This window comes from Neodiprion fabricii, chromosome 3 (assembly GCF_021155785.1).
Source record: "Neodiprion fabricii isolate iyNeoFabr1 chromosome 3, iyNeoFabr1.1, whole genome shotgun sequence".
Lineage (NCBI taxonomy): Eukaryota > Metazoa > Arthropoda > Insecta > Hymenoptera > Diprionidae > Neodiprion > Neodiprion fabricii.
The window spans coordinates 33,946,706-33,965,477 of NC_060241.1; the positions used below are offsets into that span (position 1 = coordinate 33,946,706).

The 18,772-nt window shown below is 39.5% G+C and overlaps 1 protein-coding gene across 5 annotated transcripts; it reads right to left on the bottom strand.

Moving 5' to 3' along the window:
- Nucleotides 1-734: 734 nt before the first annotated feature.
- Nucleotides 735-17,160, bottom strand: LOC124178783. 5 transcript variants are annotated; one of them, XM_046562421.1, is made up of 8 exons: nucleotides 17,106-17,160; nucleotides 16,061-16,371; nucleotides 15,718-15,932; nucleotides 13,827-14,057; nucleotides 12,524-12,662; nucleotides 5,875-6,027; nucleotides 2,489-2,839; nucleotides 735-2,370 (listed from the first exon to the last, which is right to left on the bottom strand). In XM_046562421.1, the coding sequence occupies exons 1-8, from the start codon at nucleotides 17,143-17,145 to the stop codon at nucleotides 2,212-2,214; spliced, it is 1,599 nt and encodes a 532-aa protein (XP_046418377.1). In that variant the 5' UTR covers nucleotides 17,146-17,160; the 3' UTR covers nucleotides 735-2,211. The 5 variants fall into 5 exon arrangements, with proteins under 5 accessions (XP_046418377.1, XP_046418374.1, XP_046418373.1 ...); XM_046562418.1 differs by lacking the exon at nucleotides 17,106-17,160 and having other exon boundaries at nucleotides 15,718-15,926; nucleotides 16,061-16,870; XM_046562417.1 differs by lacking the exon at nucleotides 17,106-17,160 and having other exon boundaries at nucleotides 16,061-16,870.
- Between the last annotated feature and the right edge of the window lie 1,612 nt (nucleotides 17,161-18,772).

Consider the following 18,772-nt stretch of genomic DNA (forward strand, 5'->3'; position numbering starts at 1 on the left):
TAAATGGTGAACCAAACTGTGAGTATTCGATCCTTTGCCCTAATGCGAAGATTGAAATAAAAGCCAAATCAAGGTCCGACCGCAGGTATTAAAATAAGGTTCATTGATTGACTTGAACGGCGCATCTGTCGCAACGAGTTCACGAATCAAGCAATTCAATAATAATTATCCACTGGATCACTGGATTAGCATTGGCCATTGAATATGGGCCAGGAGGACAGGAGCGCCCATCAGTGAACTAGGTACTTCCGACGATGGCATTGTCCCGTCATTATCATAGTTAATTAATAATTATCATGATGACATCACATAATTGGGGTATGTACAAGAGGAAAAGCGGGATTTACAGGATGCGAGGGAGAAGGTTAAACCGACTTATAATAGTCGTTTATTATAATCTCCCACCATTGTTATTCAAGGTCCTTTGTCAACCGTAAAGTGCATACCTATATCTTGGATAGTCTAAAATACAACGCCCGTTTAGCCCCGCTGTGATCCAGTCTGCAATTTCGGATGTAAAATATACTCTTCGCATCCTCAGCGTTCTCTGAAAAATTTAATAAGGATGCGAGCCTATTAGGGGGCGTAGTTAATTCTTATCGAGTTCAAGATCAACATTTTGCGAGCTTCCTTTCACCGCGAATTGCGACGAGACGATGCTCCTGGAATTTCTAAATTTTAATCGCCTTACGTACAGGAATGTTGGTGAAATATTAAACAGACTAAACCACACCTTTACAACGTTACAGTATAATTTATTTACATCGTATTAACATTTACTGGGAAACTATTTTTGATTCATACATTAAATTTTCTAATAAATATAAATAATCGTTATTCGATATTACGTGTAACAATTTCACAGTCATTCAAACGGTAATCTCGGCAAGAGTATTTTATATTTTATTGTTCTGAATTAAAGGGATACTCGGAATGATGTATAATATGTATTTTATGAGAAAATTCGTTCCTCTCATGTTTCTAATATCTCACCGAATTCTCAGTTATTTATAGTGTATAATGCTGTGATCCCAATAAAATTGAGAATTCAGAATATTTTATCATCAAATAATATCATAATAAATATACTTATACATTTCACCTGTCCGGTGTATTTACAATACTAATATGCCAACAAATTCATACGATTCGAGATGCACATCTTTGACAAAATCTTTTCCTGATTTCACACCACTTTCAAGCCTCACAGCCATTCTCGAATATACATAGAATTTTTTTTTAAATTATTCTTTTTTGTTCGTTTCTTTTTTTTTTTTTTTGTTTTGACTGCACGCGGCACAGCAAGCGACGAAATTTGCAACTAAATTTTTTGGCTGTTATTATTAGGAATCAGCGATGAGAATACTGCCATTCATAGTACTAATTTAACGTATTATACATACATATGGTATGTATATTAATTACCGCTACACGTTGCAATTTCACGTAAATTGAATTTTACGATTATCTAGATCGGGATTTACAGCCTCTTATAAATCCGTCTAAATGATAAGATAAACATCCAATTTATAAATTGTGTTAAATATCTTATACATAAAGTTTGAACGTAGCACTGTCACTCAAGCACACTTATATTTAGCTTTGGTACTTTTTAATCGTTATTTAACAGAATTTTTTTACCATTTTCTTCAACTTGAGACAAAAATATTACATCTGTTAGCCATTATCTGTTAAAGCAATTTTTAATCTTACTTTCATCCATCGACCGTTTAAGCGTTTGAATAATAACAAGCCGGAAGTCGTTTTACTTTGGAATTTCGAGTTTTTGTTATACTCTATATTCTTAACCGTATGTATACCAAGTATGTATACTCTGGTCATACCCGCTTCCAATACCTGATTGGAGCTTCTTATAAATTGTTTCGGCGATGCCGCGTAATTCGTGATTTCCGAATAAAACTTGCGAAACCTCAAGTTTGCATTAACAAAGAAAATAACGACATAAAAAAAAGAAAATCCCCTGACTTGGGCAAGCTTCGTAATACTATACATCTCATTGACTGACGGCCGTCCCGACATTTTGGCGTTTCTCGGCCAACATTTGTCACGCAAATGTACCGCCGCGCTGTTACGTTTGGAAGAAGCGCTGCTTCGACACTTTCATGCTCATAATGCTTTGGCCGGAAGTTCGGGGGCTGATAAACTGGTAGAAAAGTTGGGGGCACAGATCCTTAGCTGATCGATATAACTCTAGACGAGAGACTCGGGATTCTCTGCAGCGATTCCCGAATTAGGGGTGTTTATGAGGATCCCATTCTCCTCCTTCCCAGTGCGTTCTCTAATAGTTGCCAAGTCCCTCGAGGCCACAACGATATTTTGTCTCCTAGCTGCTTTTTTCTCCCTTTCAATCTGAAACGAGACATGCGTCATAACTAACCAACGACTGAACGCCCCTTGAAATTCGCGATAGTCGACTCGATGTATCATCCGGTATTCCGACGTATTGTAATATCGTACGTGAGCTGACCTTAAAGAAGAGCCTGAGGTAGTGGCAAGGAAATACGACGCACTGTCCGCCGTCTTCGTAACCGTCTATGTAAACACCCCGTACGAGGATGGAGTTGCTGCAGTTAAGGAGAACCAGGAATATGAAGCAGCCGAGGTGCGTTATCCAGCAGGACAGTTCGGGATCCTCGGGAAGGAACCAGAGGTCCAAAACATTCCATACTCCACGCCATACGTTCACCGTCGCTACGAAACTGAGCAGCATGAATAGGTCGGCGACTATAAGTCGAGAAAGTCCTTTTAGCCGGTCGCAGATGCAACACATTATCGGCTGCAGGGAAAATGTAATCACTACAAAAGTGTAGCCAATCACCTGAAACACACGTTCCACATGTTACAATTAACGCGTGTATTAATCGGTGTGGACATGCGATTTTGACTTTTTTTTTTAAAACAGACCAAGAGAACTTGTATTTCCTGAAAAATCATGCGATCCCGGAAGTAAAGCAAGCCTGGAGGAAGCTGACGAATCTTTATCACGAGCCAAAACCGTGGTCAAGTACAGTGGAGCAAGATCAATCTAGCCATCCACAGGATTAATGTCATTAAATGGTGGAGTGCTGGAAGCACTATGTCGGTTGGTTAATCTGTTTGAACGTCAACCTCGATTATTTAATCGCTTCTTGCTAAACGCTGCTTAGTATGAACTCTACTGTACAGAAGTCTTTCGTCGCCTCGTGTTACAACGTGGCAAGTATATTCACACCGAATCATAAAATTTTACGTCATCATCTCTTATTACATCAGGATCACGCGAATTGATACGTCACGTTTTCATGTCCCTGTAAAATCAAAAGATTCGACTGTTTCTGATAATGCAAATCTTTTCACTCTTGTCTCATCGCTTTGCTTAATCGTATAACCACGTCGACGAAACTTAAAAATCGTCAAGAGTCATACGACTCCAATTGCTGGGTTTCTAGTTCGTGGCGTGGGTGGGCCTCGTTAGCCTGACATCAAAAGTTGGGATTTCCTTTTGGTGTCGCTTTCGCTAATTGACAAGTTGACGGGAAGTACCAGATTTTCTCGAGATATAAGGTCCGGTAACAACGACAGAACGGTGAGCTTGCGAGACAGGCTCGTTAGGCGAAGTTGCTCTAATTTTAGACCTGAGGAACTGCGTATTGCACTCTGATAATTTTTGGAAAGTATAGATAGATCAATAGTTCAATCGGTTGCACTCTGACTGCGAACGAACGTTGACTTCTTTGAAGCTACGCTAATACTCTCTTCAAGAAATTGAACGAACCATTTGATATACATTCCATCGTTTGTGGTGTGATAAACAAGCGCTATTAAAGTGATATACATAAGTACGATACGTAGTTTAGTCAGACATGTGCCTGACGGCAATCATGCAATTGGCGAACATTGAATTATATAATCGAAACATTTGTGCCGTGGCCTAGTCGTAGAGTGCATTTATCACCTTACGAACGTCTTAAACTTTCAAAACTCTACGAAACATGCATATGTTTTCGTTATAGCTTTCTATGTAGCTTTCCGATTAATTCGCTGAACATAAATGGCACCGTAATTTCAGACAAATTTAATGGAACTCTAATTGTCGCATTCACTACTCTGCTCAATCTTCTAAAAAAAATATCAAGCAATATAATTTAAAGCTCAATTTGACCGATCAAAGTTCTAGTAGCACAAAACTGAAAAATTCTGGATTCAACTTTTACGTGAAAATGATCTTCAGAGTCCTTTTAATATTTTCCAGTAAGTCGACTCATGGATTTTTATGCTTTCAATTTAACACCTTTGATCAAACAAATTTCGCAAATGTTCAAATGATCTGAAAGCATTTATTAATCGCTTACGACGGATTGGCACTTTTGTTTCTAGAAAATAATTTTAAAAAATTGCTAATCGTTTAACCAGGTGCAAGTGCGACTTGAGCTTTTGAACTCATGACAAATTCGTAAATCCAGATACCTACTTGGGAATAAATAATTTATAAACTCACAAGAACTACGGCGTGAACGATATGGTCAGCCGTAAGTGGTAACGGTTTGGGCCACGTCAGCCAACAGTGGAAATACGTTATGCATTAGAAGACCGACGATTGTGAAGAATCGCATATAAAATAATTGCTTGATGCTATATGCTGTGAATTTTTGTCTTGGGTTACATATTTCATCGAAATGCTCATCGCGCAATGGCGACATCACTTTAACACAAGGGGTTATATTAGTTTTTATACTCCATTAAACCGGAGGGTACTTATAAACTCAAGAGGTTGCGTGGCCCATACTTATCCAGCTCATTAGCGCGGTTGAACTGATATTGTGGGTCAAGACATGTACGTTGTGTGAATTTATCTATGCGTGCCGAAATGCGTTGTACTCGGGAGTTAAAACCCTTTCGGCATAATTCGTTAAGTCGGGACTGACTAACATGTGCAATGAAATTTATGAGTTTGAGATTAATTGGCTTGAGAATCGTTTAGTGAAACAGTACAAGTTGCAGATAAGACACCTACGATTAATCAGACTGAAATCAATACAGGATTGTGCAATCCCGTAAGATAAAGCGTTCATTTTTTTACAGACTGCACGCCGAGCATTAGAGGCCACTGATTAACAGCTTCGTGATAACGCAAGCGGTAGTCCAATGTTTAGCATTGCTTAATTATCACGGTAAGATTGTTGACTCAAATTTGGCAGTTGAGGGTGAATCAACAATGTGAATCTAAAGTTGGGAAGAGCAAAAAATACGTTAAAAAACTTTTAACGATGTTATTTTCGCCAATAGTGAACATGAATGACAGAACATCCCTTACTGCCTAGTGAAAATCTGTTTGACCGAACAACATAAGTCAAGATGTTTACAATTTTTGAAACGTTATGCTATTAAAACATTCAAAACAATTAAAATCTGGTGATTTTCGGTCGTTTATAATGTTTAGGGCTTATTTTGTAGACTAAAGAGATCTTCACAGACCACCCGAAGAGAAATTTCACAACGAGTTATCTCCAGAGTGGATAAAAATAAGTTTGCACAAGTGACGATGCGACAGATGTTCGCCAACAATAACATTTAAATCGTTGATATCCTAGTTTGTGTTACTCGAAAATTTTCCCAGATTCATATCGATCGCCCAGTTGGGACATTGTTTAATTTATGCTCACTGTCATTGGCGCAAATAGCACTGTCATAGATTTCTTACTTTTCGTAACTTGCGATTCAGACAATGCCTTTGGCTGATTCGTGGATAAATTATCTTCGAGAAACGAAGAAATTTGCAGGTCTTTTAACCGTTTGTAATGCGCAATAGCAAGATTACTCTCAGATTGCAGTTAAACCAAACGAAAGGTTAGCCGGTGATTAGAGTATACTTACTACAGAGCCAACAGCTGAGTATTCAGCGTTGTCCGGAAACAGGTACAAGTCGAAACTGGCCCAAACACCTCGCCAGACAAATACAACCAACGTCCCTACAACTCCGACGCTGAAAGCGCAGTCCAAGATGTAGAGGGACCAATCTCTTGTGTTCTGCAACATCCAAAATTCATCTCTTATATTGGTTACCTTGCATATTTTACAACCATTCAGATACCGTAAAATTTTTGATAAATGTTAAGAGGTTCCAGGTACAAATGAATCATGATGGTTTGTTACCCGTGTCACATGTAAGTAACATTATCAGGTACATAAACTTACAAGAGAACGTTTTGTGAATCAATGCTTATTACGAGTTCAACTATAACGACCACAATTTGAAAGTTTTTTTCCTAATTGATACAGCTTATTATACCCTTAAAACTCCGGTTCAAGTTCCTTGTTAAAACTGTTGTAGCAATGAAGGTCGCAGGGATTATAAGTAAAGAACCCAGTATACCCAAAATAAGTAAACAAAAATTTGAGCCCAAAATATTGATCACGAATCACTATCGACAACGTAAACTGCGCTCTAAAAACCTAACTAGATTCTAAAAATGACAGACAATTAAAATCAAATCCGGTTTTCAGAGAAGATCGCACGGATCATAAACTGCGGTATAAAGAAATTAAGAAGTACACTGATATTTGTCTTGCCAGATCACCGTCCCCGCTGCAAATACCGTAATCTATCCGACGAACACGAAGTTGTAGCGTAACACAAAAGAAGCACATGGCGCAGACCAATTATCTCCATTCGTTATCGGTCACGGAGGCGAAAAATCGCGACGACCTCGCGTCAGTGGAAAACGGCGGTACCTGATCCGACTTCGCGGACACGTAAATACGTAGAATTACTTATTGTTAGAGCTGGTCAGACGGAGTTGCGATGCAACACGTGGCTGCGACGTCACCTCGATCGGCTTGCCGCGGCGCAAGTGATTAGCCCCAGTTAAGAATCAGGCCGCATTCTGCCCACTGGCCAAGCTTTTTCGCATTTCCAAGTTGACTGGATCACTTTCCGATTTTCTAATAATTATCGATAAGGCATCTTTAATCTTTAGACTTATTCGAACAGGTCTTATTAAAAGCCGCGGATATGTTTACAGAAATTTGCAATAATTTAGGTGTGAGTCTGAGAACTGTAAACAGATCTGTAATTGTGTATGAATATGGATAGATCTGATTCGAGTTGATTATACGATGAAACTGGAGCGATTATTTCGGACAAGTTCAAGCCAATCCTAAGCAGTCAATGAACGCATGGTGTGTAATAACGAGCTGCACACGAGCTTTTACGCAGGGAAAAACAAACGCATTCAGCTCGTGTCGGCTCCGATCGAACGTTGGCTATCGAGTTCGCAGATATGTATATAGAAAAGGGCGTACAAGAGTGTGACAGACAACCGGGGGACATAGCCGGAAACTGTGTATGTATAATATTATGTGCAGCATCGCGCGCTTTGACATGTGCGAAAGCAGAGACGTCGATATCTGCGTCAGCTTCGCTGGTAATCTTACCATTTTAAATCGTTCGGATTAAATACCGTTCGAATAGCATGAGCAAAGTTGGAAAGTTTCGCGCCGATTTTATGGATTGCAATCCAGTGCGCACGATACGTGAAACCTCGTTTTAGTTTGAAATAATAAAGAAGAAAATTTGCCGCCGACTTCAACGTGTTTAAGTATAATGTTTACTTTACTTCTTTGGGAATTACCATCGCACTTGCGGCAAAGTTTCAACGCGTATTGTATACCGGGCGAGAATTAAGTTAGCCGCAAGTTATTTCCGTTGTAAATAGTAGGAATAATAGCTTTTTATGATCCAAAAATGGTATAAAAAGCTTCTTACCTTGAATCCGAAAGGGTCAGGTATGGGAAATTCGTTTGATTTGACGTGAATTTACCATTGAGTGAACTTTAGTCGAGAAGAATAGTGTACTATGTGTAAACTCTGAAGAATGCAAAAAAGACAGATTCCATGACATTACAATTATTCGGTAGTGATAAGAAGTTATCCGAACACACAAATAAGGTTTCAGGATTTCTGCAGAATTCATTTAACTATACGATTCATCAATGATACTGTCTTATACGTTATAAAAATGACCAAATTACCATTCTCCGCTAAAATTTCTTGCCCGTCACAGAGTCATTTCAAGTTCGGCGCGTTGATCTTACTTCAATCGTTAGGGTCCGCGGCAAATAAGAAGAAAAGTTCCTGTCGCATAATTACTCTGAGGAAAAGTTGATAAAAAATGTTTGGCAAAAGTTCTTTCAGCCTATCTGAAGTAATTGTGAAACGCTTCCAATTGAACAACACTGTCAAGAATATAGATTTATCGAAACTATCTGTATTCGCGCAATAGAGACTTCTTCTCTGAGGTCTTAGGGACCCCCTAATGACCAAGATATGGAATCTTCCAACAAGCATACAATCTTGCTGAAAAATGGTGATTTGAACTGCCACGAATATTTAACGATCAGTGAAATGAGCTCCGGCAAGTCGGAACCTTCTTGATTTAGATTTGCTTCCGTTGGTCCAAAAACCGTAAGCCTTAGTACTGCGGAGAACAATAAAAACGTGACCTGCGACATTGACGCATGCGCACAGCTAAAATTCTCAATTTTACACACTGGGTCTTTTTCGTGCATGCGCACTTTCCGACAACTTAGTTTTACGTACGGACTTAACGGACCTCCAGTGACATCATAAGATTGAATTCAACCTGAAGTTTGCGCGAATAGGTTGAGTTTCATGAAACCGGGCCTATACCTTGATCTACTTCTTCAAAATTATTATATTACATTTATTTGCTTCTCAAACGAAACTTCTCTTCACAGGTATTTGAAAAAATAACGTGTGTCACACGTGCGAATGGGCGATATCCGACTCGTGTATAATTTCAAACTTCACACTCGTCTAAAATCGCCCACTTTCCGCACTTGCAACACAATATACTATTTCCTAATTCTTCAAAGTTCACATGTAACACTGGTCGTTTTAATTATTTAAGAGACAACTGTCACGATTGACATCTGCAATTTCGATACGGATATCGCTCCGCGTAAATTATCTTCGACGTTCCGTTCAGGATGATCTCGAAACGCTTTCTCGTACTTTCGTTTAACTCTGGCATGCTTACTCCGATACGTGTAATATCAGAGGTGGTGGAAGCGAGCGACTTACTTCGACGCGAAACATGGTGGGTACGTCAAAGTACCCGGGGCAAGAATCAACGGAGATGGTGAAGGGCGGTGCAGCGATGTTCCTGATGACGCGCAAGAGGGCAAGAGCGATCAGGGCTATCCCGGTGGTGGCGAGGACGGTGCTCGGCATGAGGCCGGTCGTTGCATCGAGGGCCTGCCACGCACCTCGCCACACGTTTACGCAGCAGAAGCCGAACACAGCGGTGTAAAGCCGGGAGCCGATGTAGTAGGAGAGGCGATGTTTATCCGGGTGAAAAAGCTCGTCGAGGAAATTCTGCGACACGCTGAATATAAAGAGGCCGGAAAACCCGATGACGATCGAGGCTATGCAGCTGAGGATCTCGTCCTCCGGGTATATGTAAAAGTCGCTCAGGCCCCAGGTTCCTCGCCAGTAACCGACGACCATCGGCGCCGCGACGCATCCCGAAAATACAGTGTCCAACACCGCCAAAATCGTGTAGTGGACGCTTCTCGACGAAGGGTTGTCCAACGCTCCTGTCACGCTGGCACCCCGAAGTTCGACCATTGTCCAATCTTGTCTCACACCGGACCTACTATCACTGGACATCATGCATTGTTCCCAGGATTTCGGATTTCACTTGTGATCGAACCAGTGAGGCCTTCTTATTTTTCCCTGGGTTTCCTTGATCGCTTTAACGGATGTAAATCTTTGTTTTTTTCTCACAGACCGTAGAAGAACTCCTCTGCCGAGGCTGGTTTACTCGAATTTGCAAAGAAGACTTTTACGCAGCTATCCTCTGGGGAGGGGGTAGGAGAATTTGCTCTTTGTTCGCGGATGCACTTGGAGAGACATTTGCAGTCTTGATGTTAATTATTAGTCTTATATCCCTGACGCTTTTCTCCGATGCATCCCGCTCCTTCAACTTCAATGCAATCAATCCTCTCGAGCGATTTCAAACCAAACCTGCTTCAGCGGTTCAACTATGACGCACAGATGCAGTTCCGATTTTATGCACGTACGAAAAACGTTCCGTACCTATAATAGACTCGTTCTCTGTTTGTCGGCTGCAATCTTATCCCTAATAATTTATAACCATCGCACGTTTTTCCCTGTCTCACCGTTTGGTGAAATTTCTACGATCCAATCCGTCGTTAACCATGTTGGAATGTCGTTTTATTTTTCTCTTCAAGGGCTCTAAGGACTGGAATATCTCACAGGTCTGCGTTTCGGAACCCGATCAAGTCCTACTCGAATGTATATAATTCACAAAGCTGGGCTTCTTTGCTGCAGCGGGAATAATTCTAAGACTTTTACTCTGTCATGTCTCTGTAAGGAATCGGTTTGCCTCCCGACTCCGAATCGTTGGAACGGGGACTCTCTCGTTCAAAGAAATCTAACAACTCTAAGCGAGTGCAACGGTTTCGCGAATTTGAAGCGGCTCTGAGTTTGCTCCGACTGACAGGTCAGAGCCGGATACCGGGTGGGTACTGGCCAGCTCTAGCCACCGCTATCTTTTATCAACCGTTGGGCACAAACTAACACCACCGCATTATCACATCGTACATAAAGTACTCTGGACCCCTCCTTCTCCCCAGCCTCTCACGTGTAATGATCATCCCAGCTCTACGGTGTGTCTCCATTGTGGCACACATCGACAACATCTCCTGCACACGTTTAATCTGCACGTACTGTAAACGTACGGTCTGCCTACGAACGTGCGGACGATGATGGTGCATGTGTGCATTATATCCACGAACACGGGGCCTCCTACGCTCGCCTAGCATCGCGGATGCGATTTTATCCGTTTTGTCAAGCCGAAGAAGTGCGCAGCCGGATCGTCGCGCGAATCCGGAAATTTTAAACCCGTTGAAATACGTCTGTAAATTATTCTCCTTCGCTTTCTCAAAGTTGACGTTGTCGCTGCGTAACGAGGAGAAACGAGGTCCGAGGTAAGTAGAAAGAGGGAAATTTTGCCTCATTACAACAGTTGTCAGTGTAAGCTGTCGAGTAAATTTACCAATAGTTCGTGTAAAACGGCGATGTAATATTATATTATTTGTTTACGAGGCGTTCCACGCCCAACTGACCTACGTCTCACCCTCATAAATGGCGATTGTTTCATTATTTTTCTCTGATTTTAACGACCCTTAAAAAACCCAATTTTCTAATGAATAATCCCGATCTATTGGCTCAAGATTTTTCCCATGAATTCTTTGTTAGCAAATAAAAACTTCAAGACCAGAATGGATGTGGGCAAGCTTTTGGTTTAGACGCTACAGGCGGTACAAGTAAATAAAAAGTCAGAAAAATCGAATTGAATATAAATTGATATTTTATTGCTGGAAAGGGCTGAAGTGAGAAAATTGGAATTAAATATGAATTTGTATTTTGTAAATTTACATTCAATTCGATTTTTCTCACTGTTCGATTACTTGCTTTGCCTGTGGCTTTTAAACGAAAAGCTTGCCCACTTCCATCTTGGTCTCAAGATTTTCATTTTTCAACAAAGGAAGCATGATAAACATTAAAGCCAATCGGTTGGAGCTATTTATTCGAAAATTGGGTTCTTGTGTAATATTTTTAGGAGCAGTAAACTCATACCCGTGCGGCCGTCGTCTAAAGGATCTACAACTCGGTGAAAAATGGTTTCCTTGTACACTCTACATCGCACTTAAAAATGAGAAAAATCGCCGATGGTGAGGGTCAGACGTAAATCGGTTTGGACTGGAATGGCTCGTATGGATTTTTTATAAGCCCACCCATACAGTCACAAGAATCATTCGTCAACCGATTCTACGCAAAGGAATATCGTTCGTTTGTTAATGACAATATTGAGATAATTAGCCGATGAGGAAGGAGGATATTTTCCCGTGCAGGCAACGTTACAGCGACGAACAAGGTATAAACAACCCCTCGCAGGATGAAATCGGCGTGTTGAAGTAGTCCGATTAGTTGCAGCTTGTGGGTGTTATAAAATTTGCGAAAAGCGTATGAAAAAAATTTTGTCACCGGGTGGCCTGCAATTGCCGATAGCTACCTTGAGCCATGATTTTTCTGAGTGACGTTTCCTGTCAGCAAATCCAGCGCTTTGTTGTGGAACCATCGACGCTAATAAACATCTTTTTGTGCCCCAATCAAGCTTCGGTTTCAATAATCTTCTCACCTTGGCTTGACACGTTTATCTCAAGCGCGCATTTATCAAGCTTAAAAAGCTCCGTCGATGAAACAATCAACTCTTATAGGGAGGCTAAAAAAGTCGTGGAATTATTTAGGGTTAAAAGGACCCCCGTTTGGAGAAAAAAAATATCTCTGGCTTTATTTCAGTCACCTGTCTAAATAACAAAAGGACCGATTACAATAACTGACTCCTGATTGCTAAAGCGAGAATTAAAAAACAGCAATGAATTTGTTTTCTGGTGAACGGTAAAAAACACTTACCACGTTGAATCTCGTCGTGAACTTGAACGTGTATTCACGATTGTCGATTCCCACTGTGAAAGGTGAACTCAAGAGGCCTCGGATACAACGCAGCAGCATCAAGACAATCAAGCAGATGCCAGTGGCGAAATTCGTGATCCTGAATTAACATCAAAATACGATTTAAATAACTTGAGGAAGGAATATCATGCGTTTATATTTTATTTGGCAGTTTGCAACACGGTCTTAAGTAGAAATGCAATCCATCAATTCTAATTCCCGTCTCCTTTTCTCGTGTCATTTGCCTGTCAGGCTTAGTTTAACGCCACTTAATATAACGTGTCGCGTAACTTAATTGATTTCCCACGAGAAGTCCACACTATCCCACTTAGCGTACGTTCATAAGAGGACGAAAGAAGAAACTCGAACTTTTCGGAAAAAAGAGAGAATGAAACGATTTTTTTTCCTTTTTTTTTTTTTGAAAACTAGAGCACATCGTAGATCAAAATATCGCTAGGGATTAAATTCTCGAGCAGGTTGCAATCAAGTACTCGCGTTCATCGAGCAGGTGTTAAATTTAACGAATAAACCTACACTGAAAAAAATTTCATTTGTTATAGTAACTAGAAAAGTTCAGTAAAACAGGTATCGTTAAAAAACTGTTTGAATATTGTTGGAATTACGAAAAACGAGGTAGGCGTAACCATTTTGCGCTATCGTCGATCCTTTTTCGGCAATTACAACGCAAAATCAGTTTGTTCGGTTTACTGTACTTGTTTAGTTAAATAAGGCTTTAACGTCAATTTGTCGTTGCACAAGCACTAAATTTTCTCAACAGTTGCAAGAAAATATAGTAACAGTGATGGTAATGAGAAAGAATAGTAACGGATACTAGACTTTCTGGTAACGGTTACAAAACTAATTTTCATTTTCTACTTAGAACTATATTTTTCGATTGTGGTAAAAAATGAAAATAGTTAAGGACTAAGCGGTAACCGGAACTAAAAATTTCTCTGGGTGTATAATTGAGTAATGAAAAATTCGACGAATGTAGCGGACACACCGTTCCAAGAAAAAGCTAACAAGAGAAGTAATCGAACATAAAGCCGTTTGATCAAGGATAATTTGCACCAATAAATCATGATCGAAAAGCATTGAGGCCAGTACCACGAAATTAGGCCTCGAGAGAATTGCGATTTTATAAATCATTGGCTGTGAAAGGTTTCACCCAGAGGATCGAGTGGGTGAAATCTTTTGCTAGATCATCAACGAAACCAATTACGATGTGATAAAGATAAAATTTATCAATGTAAAAGTAACTTACCACTCGTAGGCTGTAAAGTCAATGAAAATAGTCCACGCCCCTCGCCAATGCATGATGCACCCTGTGGTGAAAATGCACGTATACACCGTTCGCAGCATGCGATATCCCAATCGAGTGCAAACACTTTTGGCAGGTATTTCCTTCGCGAAGGAATCGTCTAGGTAATACTTCAAAACGGAGAGAATCGTCTGAATTATCGAACCCACCAAAATACTGCCCCACGCTGGAAATCTGTAAGAGGAACGTACCTCTTTCATCCTAACACATCCTATTCCTGTCGAATTTTGGCAAACAAGTTAAAGCGTTGATCGGTAGCTGATAAAAAAAATATTTCGAATCATTTCGAAGGTAAAAAAAAAACTCGAGCGATACTTTCAATCTCAATTACTGAAGCAAAGTTTAAATGTGAGGGGGGGGGGGGGGGGGGGGGCGTACAGCTTGCATGGTCTAAAATCGTACCTATTTTTAGGAGTTTTTTTTTTTTTTGAAATAACATGAAAACACTTGGAGCAATTTGAGTTTGAGGGCTTTGTTACTTATAGTTTGCAGAACATTTTAGAATTTTTTCATTTAAATTAATAACAAAATGGCAGAATGTTGCATATGAGTAGCAAAAGACCAAGTTTTCAATCCGTTCGCGCAGATTCCACGGTTAATTATTATCCGATAGACTTGAAATTTTGACACAACCGTTAAAACTTGTTTATCGATTCGAGCTCGTAGCTAGATTTTTGAATTTCGGTCCGATAATTTTTGTAATAAAAATTTATTAGTCGCAAAATGACATTTTTTGCTCATCGTCGTATATATTAGAAGAAAAATAATTTTTTTGTCGAAATTTGGGCTGTGAACTCGAACGCGAAAGGGTGTTTTTTAAATCTGAAATTTTTTTCTGTCTGTTACAAGCTGGCCAGTGATGTCAGGAGATGTGCCACGGCAAAATCCTTCGAGTTCCGAGTAGTTGGCCACTTATTATATGCGCCATGCCACCGTTTTCATAATAATTTCAATGAAGAAATTCTGCAATGTTCTTGAAATTATAAATAATGAAGCCCTCAAACTCGAATTGCTCAAAGTGTTTTTATTTTCTTTCAAAAAAAAACTCCTACCCCCCCCGCCCCCCCCCTCCACCTCCGTAATGCAAATGCAAAAAGAGATTGTATTAAACTGTTTCTTGGCCAAAAGCCGTTTTCAATCACTCGAGATGTTTGCACAGCGATTGTTAATTACTCAAAAGTTATAAACACATGTCATAAATACATCGAGAATTCTTTGCACTTCACCTATATACCGAGTGGCACTCACTTTAACGAGCTTTCGCTGCTCGTTTTCCCGCAATTAGCAAACGTATCACAAATCAACCCACCCGTCTGTACGCGACTGAATAATAGTCGCTATTATCAACATTCGATTGCAAGTGGTATTGGCCTTGAATAAATCCCAGTTATAAGTAATTCATTCTCTCCATTTCATAGTCGAGATATTTCTTTTATATCGACTGCTGCATATTCTTGATCTTCAAATGTTTCAAATGCACTCAAAACATTTCATGTTATAATTGGAATCTCTTCAATTATTCGAACTTGGCAAACTCTTATATTGACACGATGAAGTGTGAAATGTTCACAGATAACTGAGAAAACTCGGTAACGTCTATGGTGTAAGACTATCTATGTCTGATTAATCGTAAGTATAAAAAACGAAATTTACTAAAATTCCGCTCTAGTTTTTTTTCACACTTATAGCTTCCCCTGTCTGTGTTAATTACTATTCTTCAGCTCATTGTCCAGCTGTATAAAAATGCAGCAATCACGAACCCATTAAAACATTAATACTCGATCATAAATCACTCAAATATGAAAATTTCGTATACTGTAAAAGTATGACTCACCTTTCGAAATACATGTCCATCAAGGTCCAGTAACCCCTCCAATGACCAATTACCATCGGAGCAATGATAACAGTGGAGAAGAAATAGTCAGCGAATGACAAAACGCAATCATCGTCAAAATCTGCCTCTGTAGGCTTCACCTCATTTTTATTATTGATACTTGTTTCCGTGCTCGGTACATCGTCAATTGGCGTTTTCGTTTTTTCATTCTGTAACTTAAAAACATCATCGAAGATTTCCGATGACCAGTTTATGGTTGTACTGAATTTATTGCACAAAAGCTTCAACATTATTCTACGCGTATCATCAAGTAAATTAAACTGCTTCGCTGCAGTGAACTTACCTGCGGATAACTAGTTTTGCGGGCTAAGATAATTCTTGAGATTCCGTTTGAAAATTTCACCGCTGAATCTTCGCCGTTTTTGTAAGTATTTTCATTTCCGCATTTTGATGGTTTCGCGCTGATTTTTTCATCGCTAACAAAAGCGGTGTTACAGCAGCACAACTTCGTATTCAACTTATCCGGTCCCAAGTTGTCGTCGGGAGATGAACCATCGTTTGATCGAGGCAGCTTGCAGCTTTCGTCAAGAATTGAAGTTCGATACTTTTGGACATGATTCCGACGCTCCTCGTGATGGGAATTCGAGAGGTGCGCTACGACAAACTTTTTTACATCAGAATTATTCTTCTTGTCGCTATGAGAATGGTGTGTGTCATTAGAGATAACGTCTTTATCCTCGTCGATCGCATTTATAATTCTCGAAGCCCCGTTCGACGCTTTCACTTCACCACCCTCGATGTTATTCCACGTATCTTTATTTCCGCGATAATCTTTGTTGGCGGCTTCATCTGCTCCGGGTGTTGAAATTGGGCTTTTTTTGCTGTCAAAAGCACCCGCGACATTATTTTTGAATGAAATGGGTGCTGGACCATCGGGGAACGGATGATCAAAGCCCTTCACGAATATTAGAACTCGATGTTTGTGGTCAGCATTCGGACGTTCGAGACGTTCGGCAGTCAATCGGTGAATTACAACGTTTCTACTTAGGTCTAAACCGTTTTTTTCGTCATCAAGAGGACCGCCGTTTTCTACTTCGTTAGTTCCGCGCTCTTCAACAATTTCGCAATTACGATGCATATTGAAACGAATCCACTGGGCCAACAAAAAGCTGTCAAACAGTCTGACAACGGATCTGCAGGTTTTCACGTTAACTTCACTCCGATCAGAGACAAAGTACACATTTTCCGGAATCGTATTAAGATCCTTTATTTGTTCACGAATTTTTACCACAGAATTTATGACGAACGAAAACCGGTAATTGGTTCACGCTCCAGAGATGGAAAAAAAAACCTGTCCGATTTACAATCCTACTGTTTCGTCGCCTTACCGTAAACACTTAATACCGCCACTGTGATTGAGCTGTTCATGATTTATCGAGGAACGTGAAGGAATGTGAAGTAACAATTACTTGTACAACGATAATTTTAAACCACTCCATAAACATTTCGAAATTACAGACGTATATACCACCGTTGATTCTTCTTAATCTTCGATAGAGTTCCTACTTGTTCCACGCGATTGTCATGATCGACTTATACGTTCTACCCGCGTGAAACCGCGTATCGCACAGGTGGGAAAAAGCTATAGAATATACTTCTGCGCAAGTATCAACACGCATCCTCAAAAGTATTACATGATTGAATACGAAAACTTTCATTTATTTAAATGATATTATTCTTGTAATCCTAAACTCATAAAATGTGCGTTTGATGGCGATACCGCCTATTTTCCTAATTCACTAGTAGATATCAAGATTAACAAGAATGTCGATCAATTAAATTTTTTCTGTGTCAGTACTTGTACCCACGCAATATGAATACGCATTACAATGATAAGCTAACTATTATATACCGAATATATACGTGAAATATAGGTATGTGGATCTCAAGGAGGTATTATATATAATACGTCGTATGTTGTCTGGGTATCTATTCAAGTGCAATATAAAAAAAAAGAGGATGAACAATGTTAAGCTGAAGAACTGATTTCAAGGAGATTATACCACCGCTGAAGTAAAGGATTTGACACTATATTATAAAAATAGATGTTTGCCTTCACAGACATTCCACACATTTCGAATTGGTAGTAGGATTGGATGTATAGACACTGATCTAATTTCACGGTAAATCGACTCTATCGTACCTCATTAGCAATTGTTTACTATTTTTGATATGATAATTAACGTATTGTCAGTCGAAGAGCCTGATGTATAAGATTTTAGATAGTCTATTAGATAGTTAAAATTGATGACAATGTGAGTTTGAAAAAAATTCGCATTCTTTGTTAACTGTGTGTCTATACGTGTAAATTGTAAAAATTACGCAACGTAGGGGTAATAAAGTGCAAATTACACTGTGTTAAGTGCTCTAAAACGGTCCGCCGCGGTTATCGCAAGTAGTAATGACTTTATTCGCGCCTTATCGAGTGATGTAATCTTGTCAGGATTTGAGAAATATAATGACAGCATGGTGAGGAAATAGGTGACAGAACTCGAGATCGGTACGTAAGATTAATCAGATTTTTTGGCTCACGAGAGAGTGAGTGAGATGGAAAGTGGCAATCGGGGATTTTGTCAATTATTCCCTCGCTTTAGGATTTTGAGATACATTTCGATTCCTACGTACAATAAACTAGAAATAACTCAAGATACGCATCTGTCTTACAATTATAGGTGTTTGGTTTAAGAAATTTCGTCATGTTTGTTTTTCTTTTTTTTTTTTTTTGACAATGTAACACACGCAATTATATTTTGCACGTAAAAAAAAAAAAAATACCACCTAATCATTCTGTGTTCCTTTTCCTTAGATACGTATAAAAAAAATCTTTCCAAACGCGAAGACTAAATTATAGCGTCGTTTCGTATTCTCTTGGTAAAAAAAATACCACCTAATCATTTAGTGTTCCTTCTACTCAGGTACTTATAACAAAAAAATGTAGAAACTTAATTATAGTGTCGTTTCGTTTTCGGCTGGTAATGAAAAAAATAACGACTAA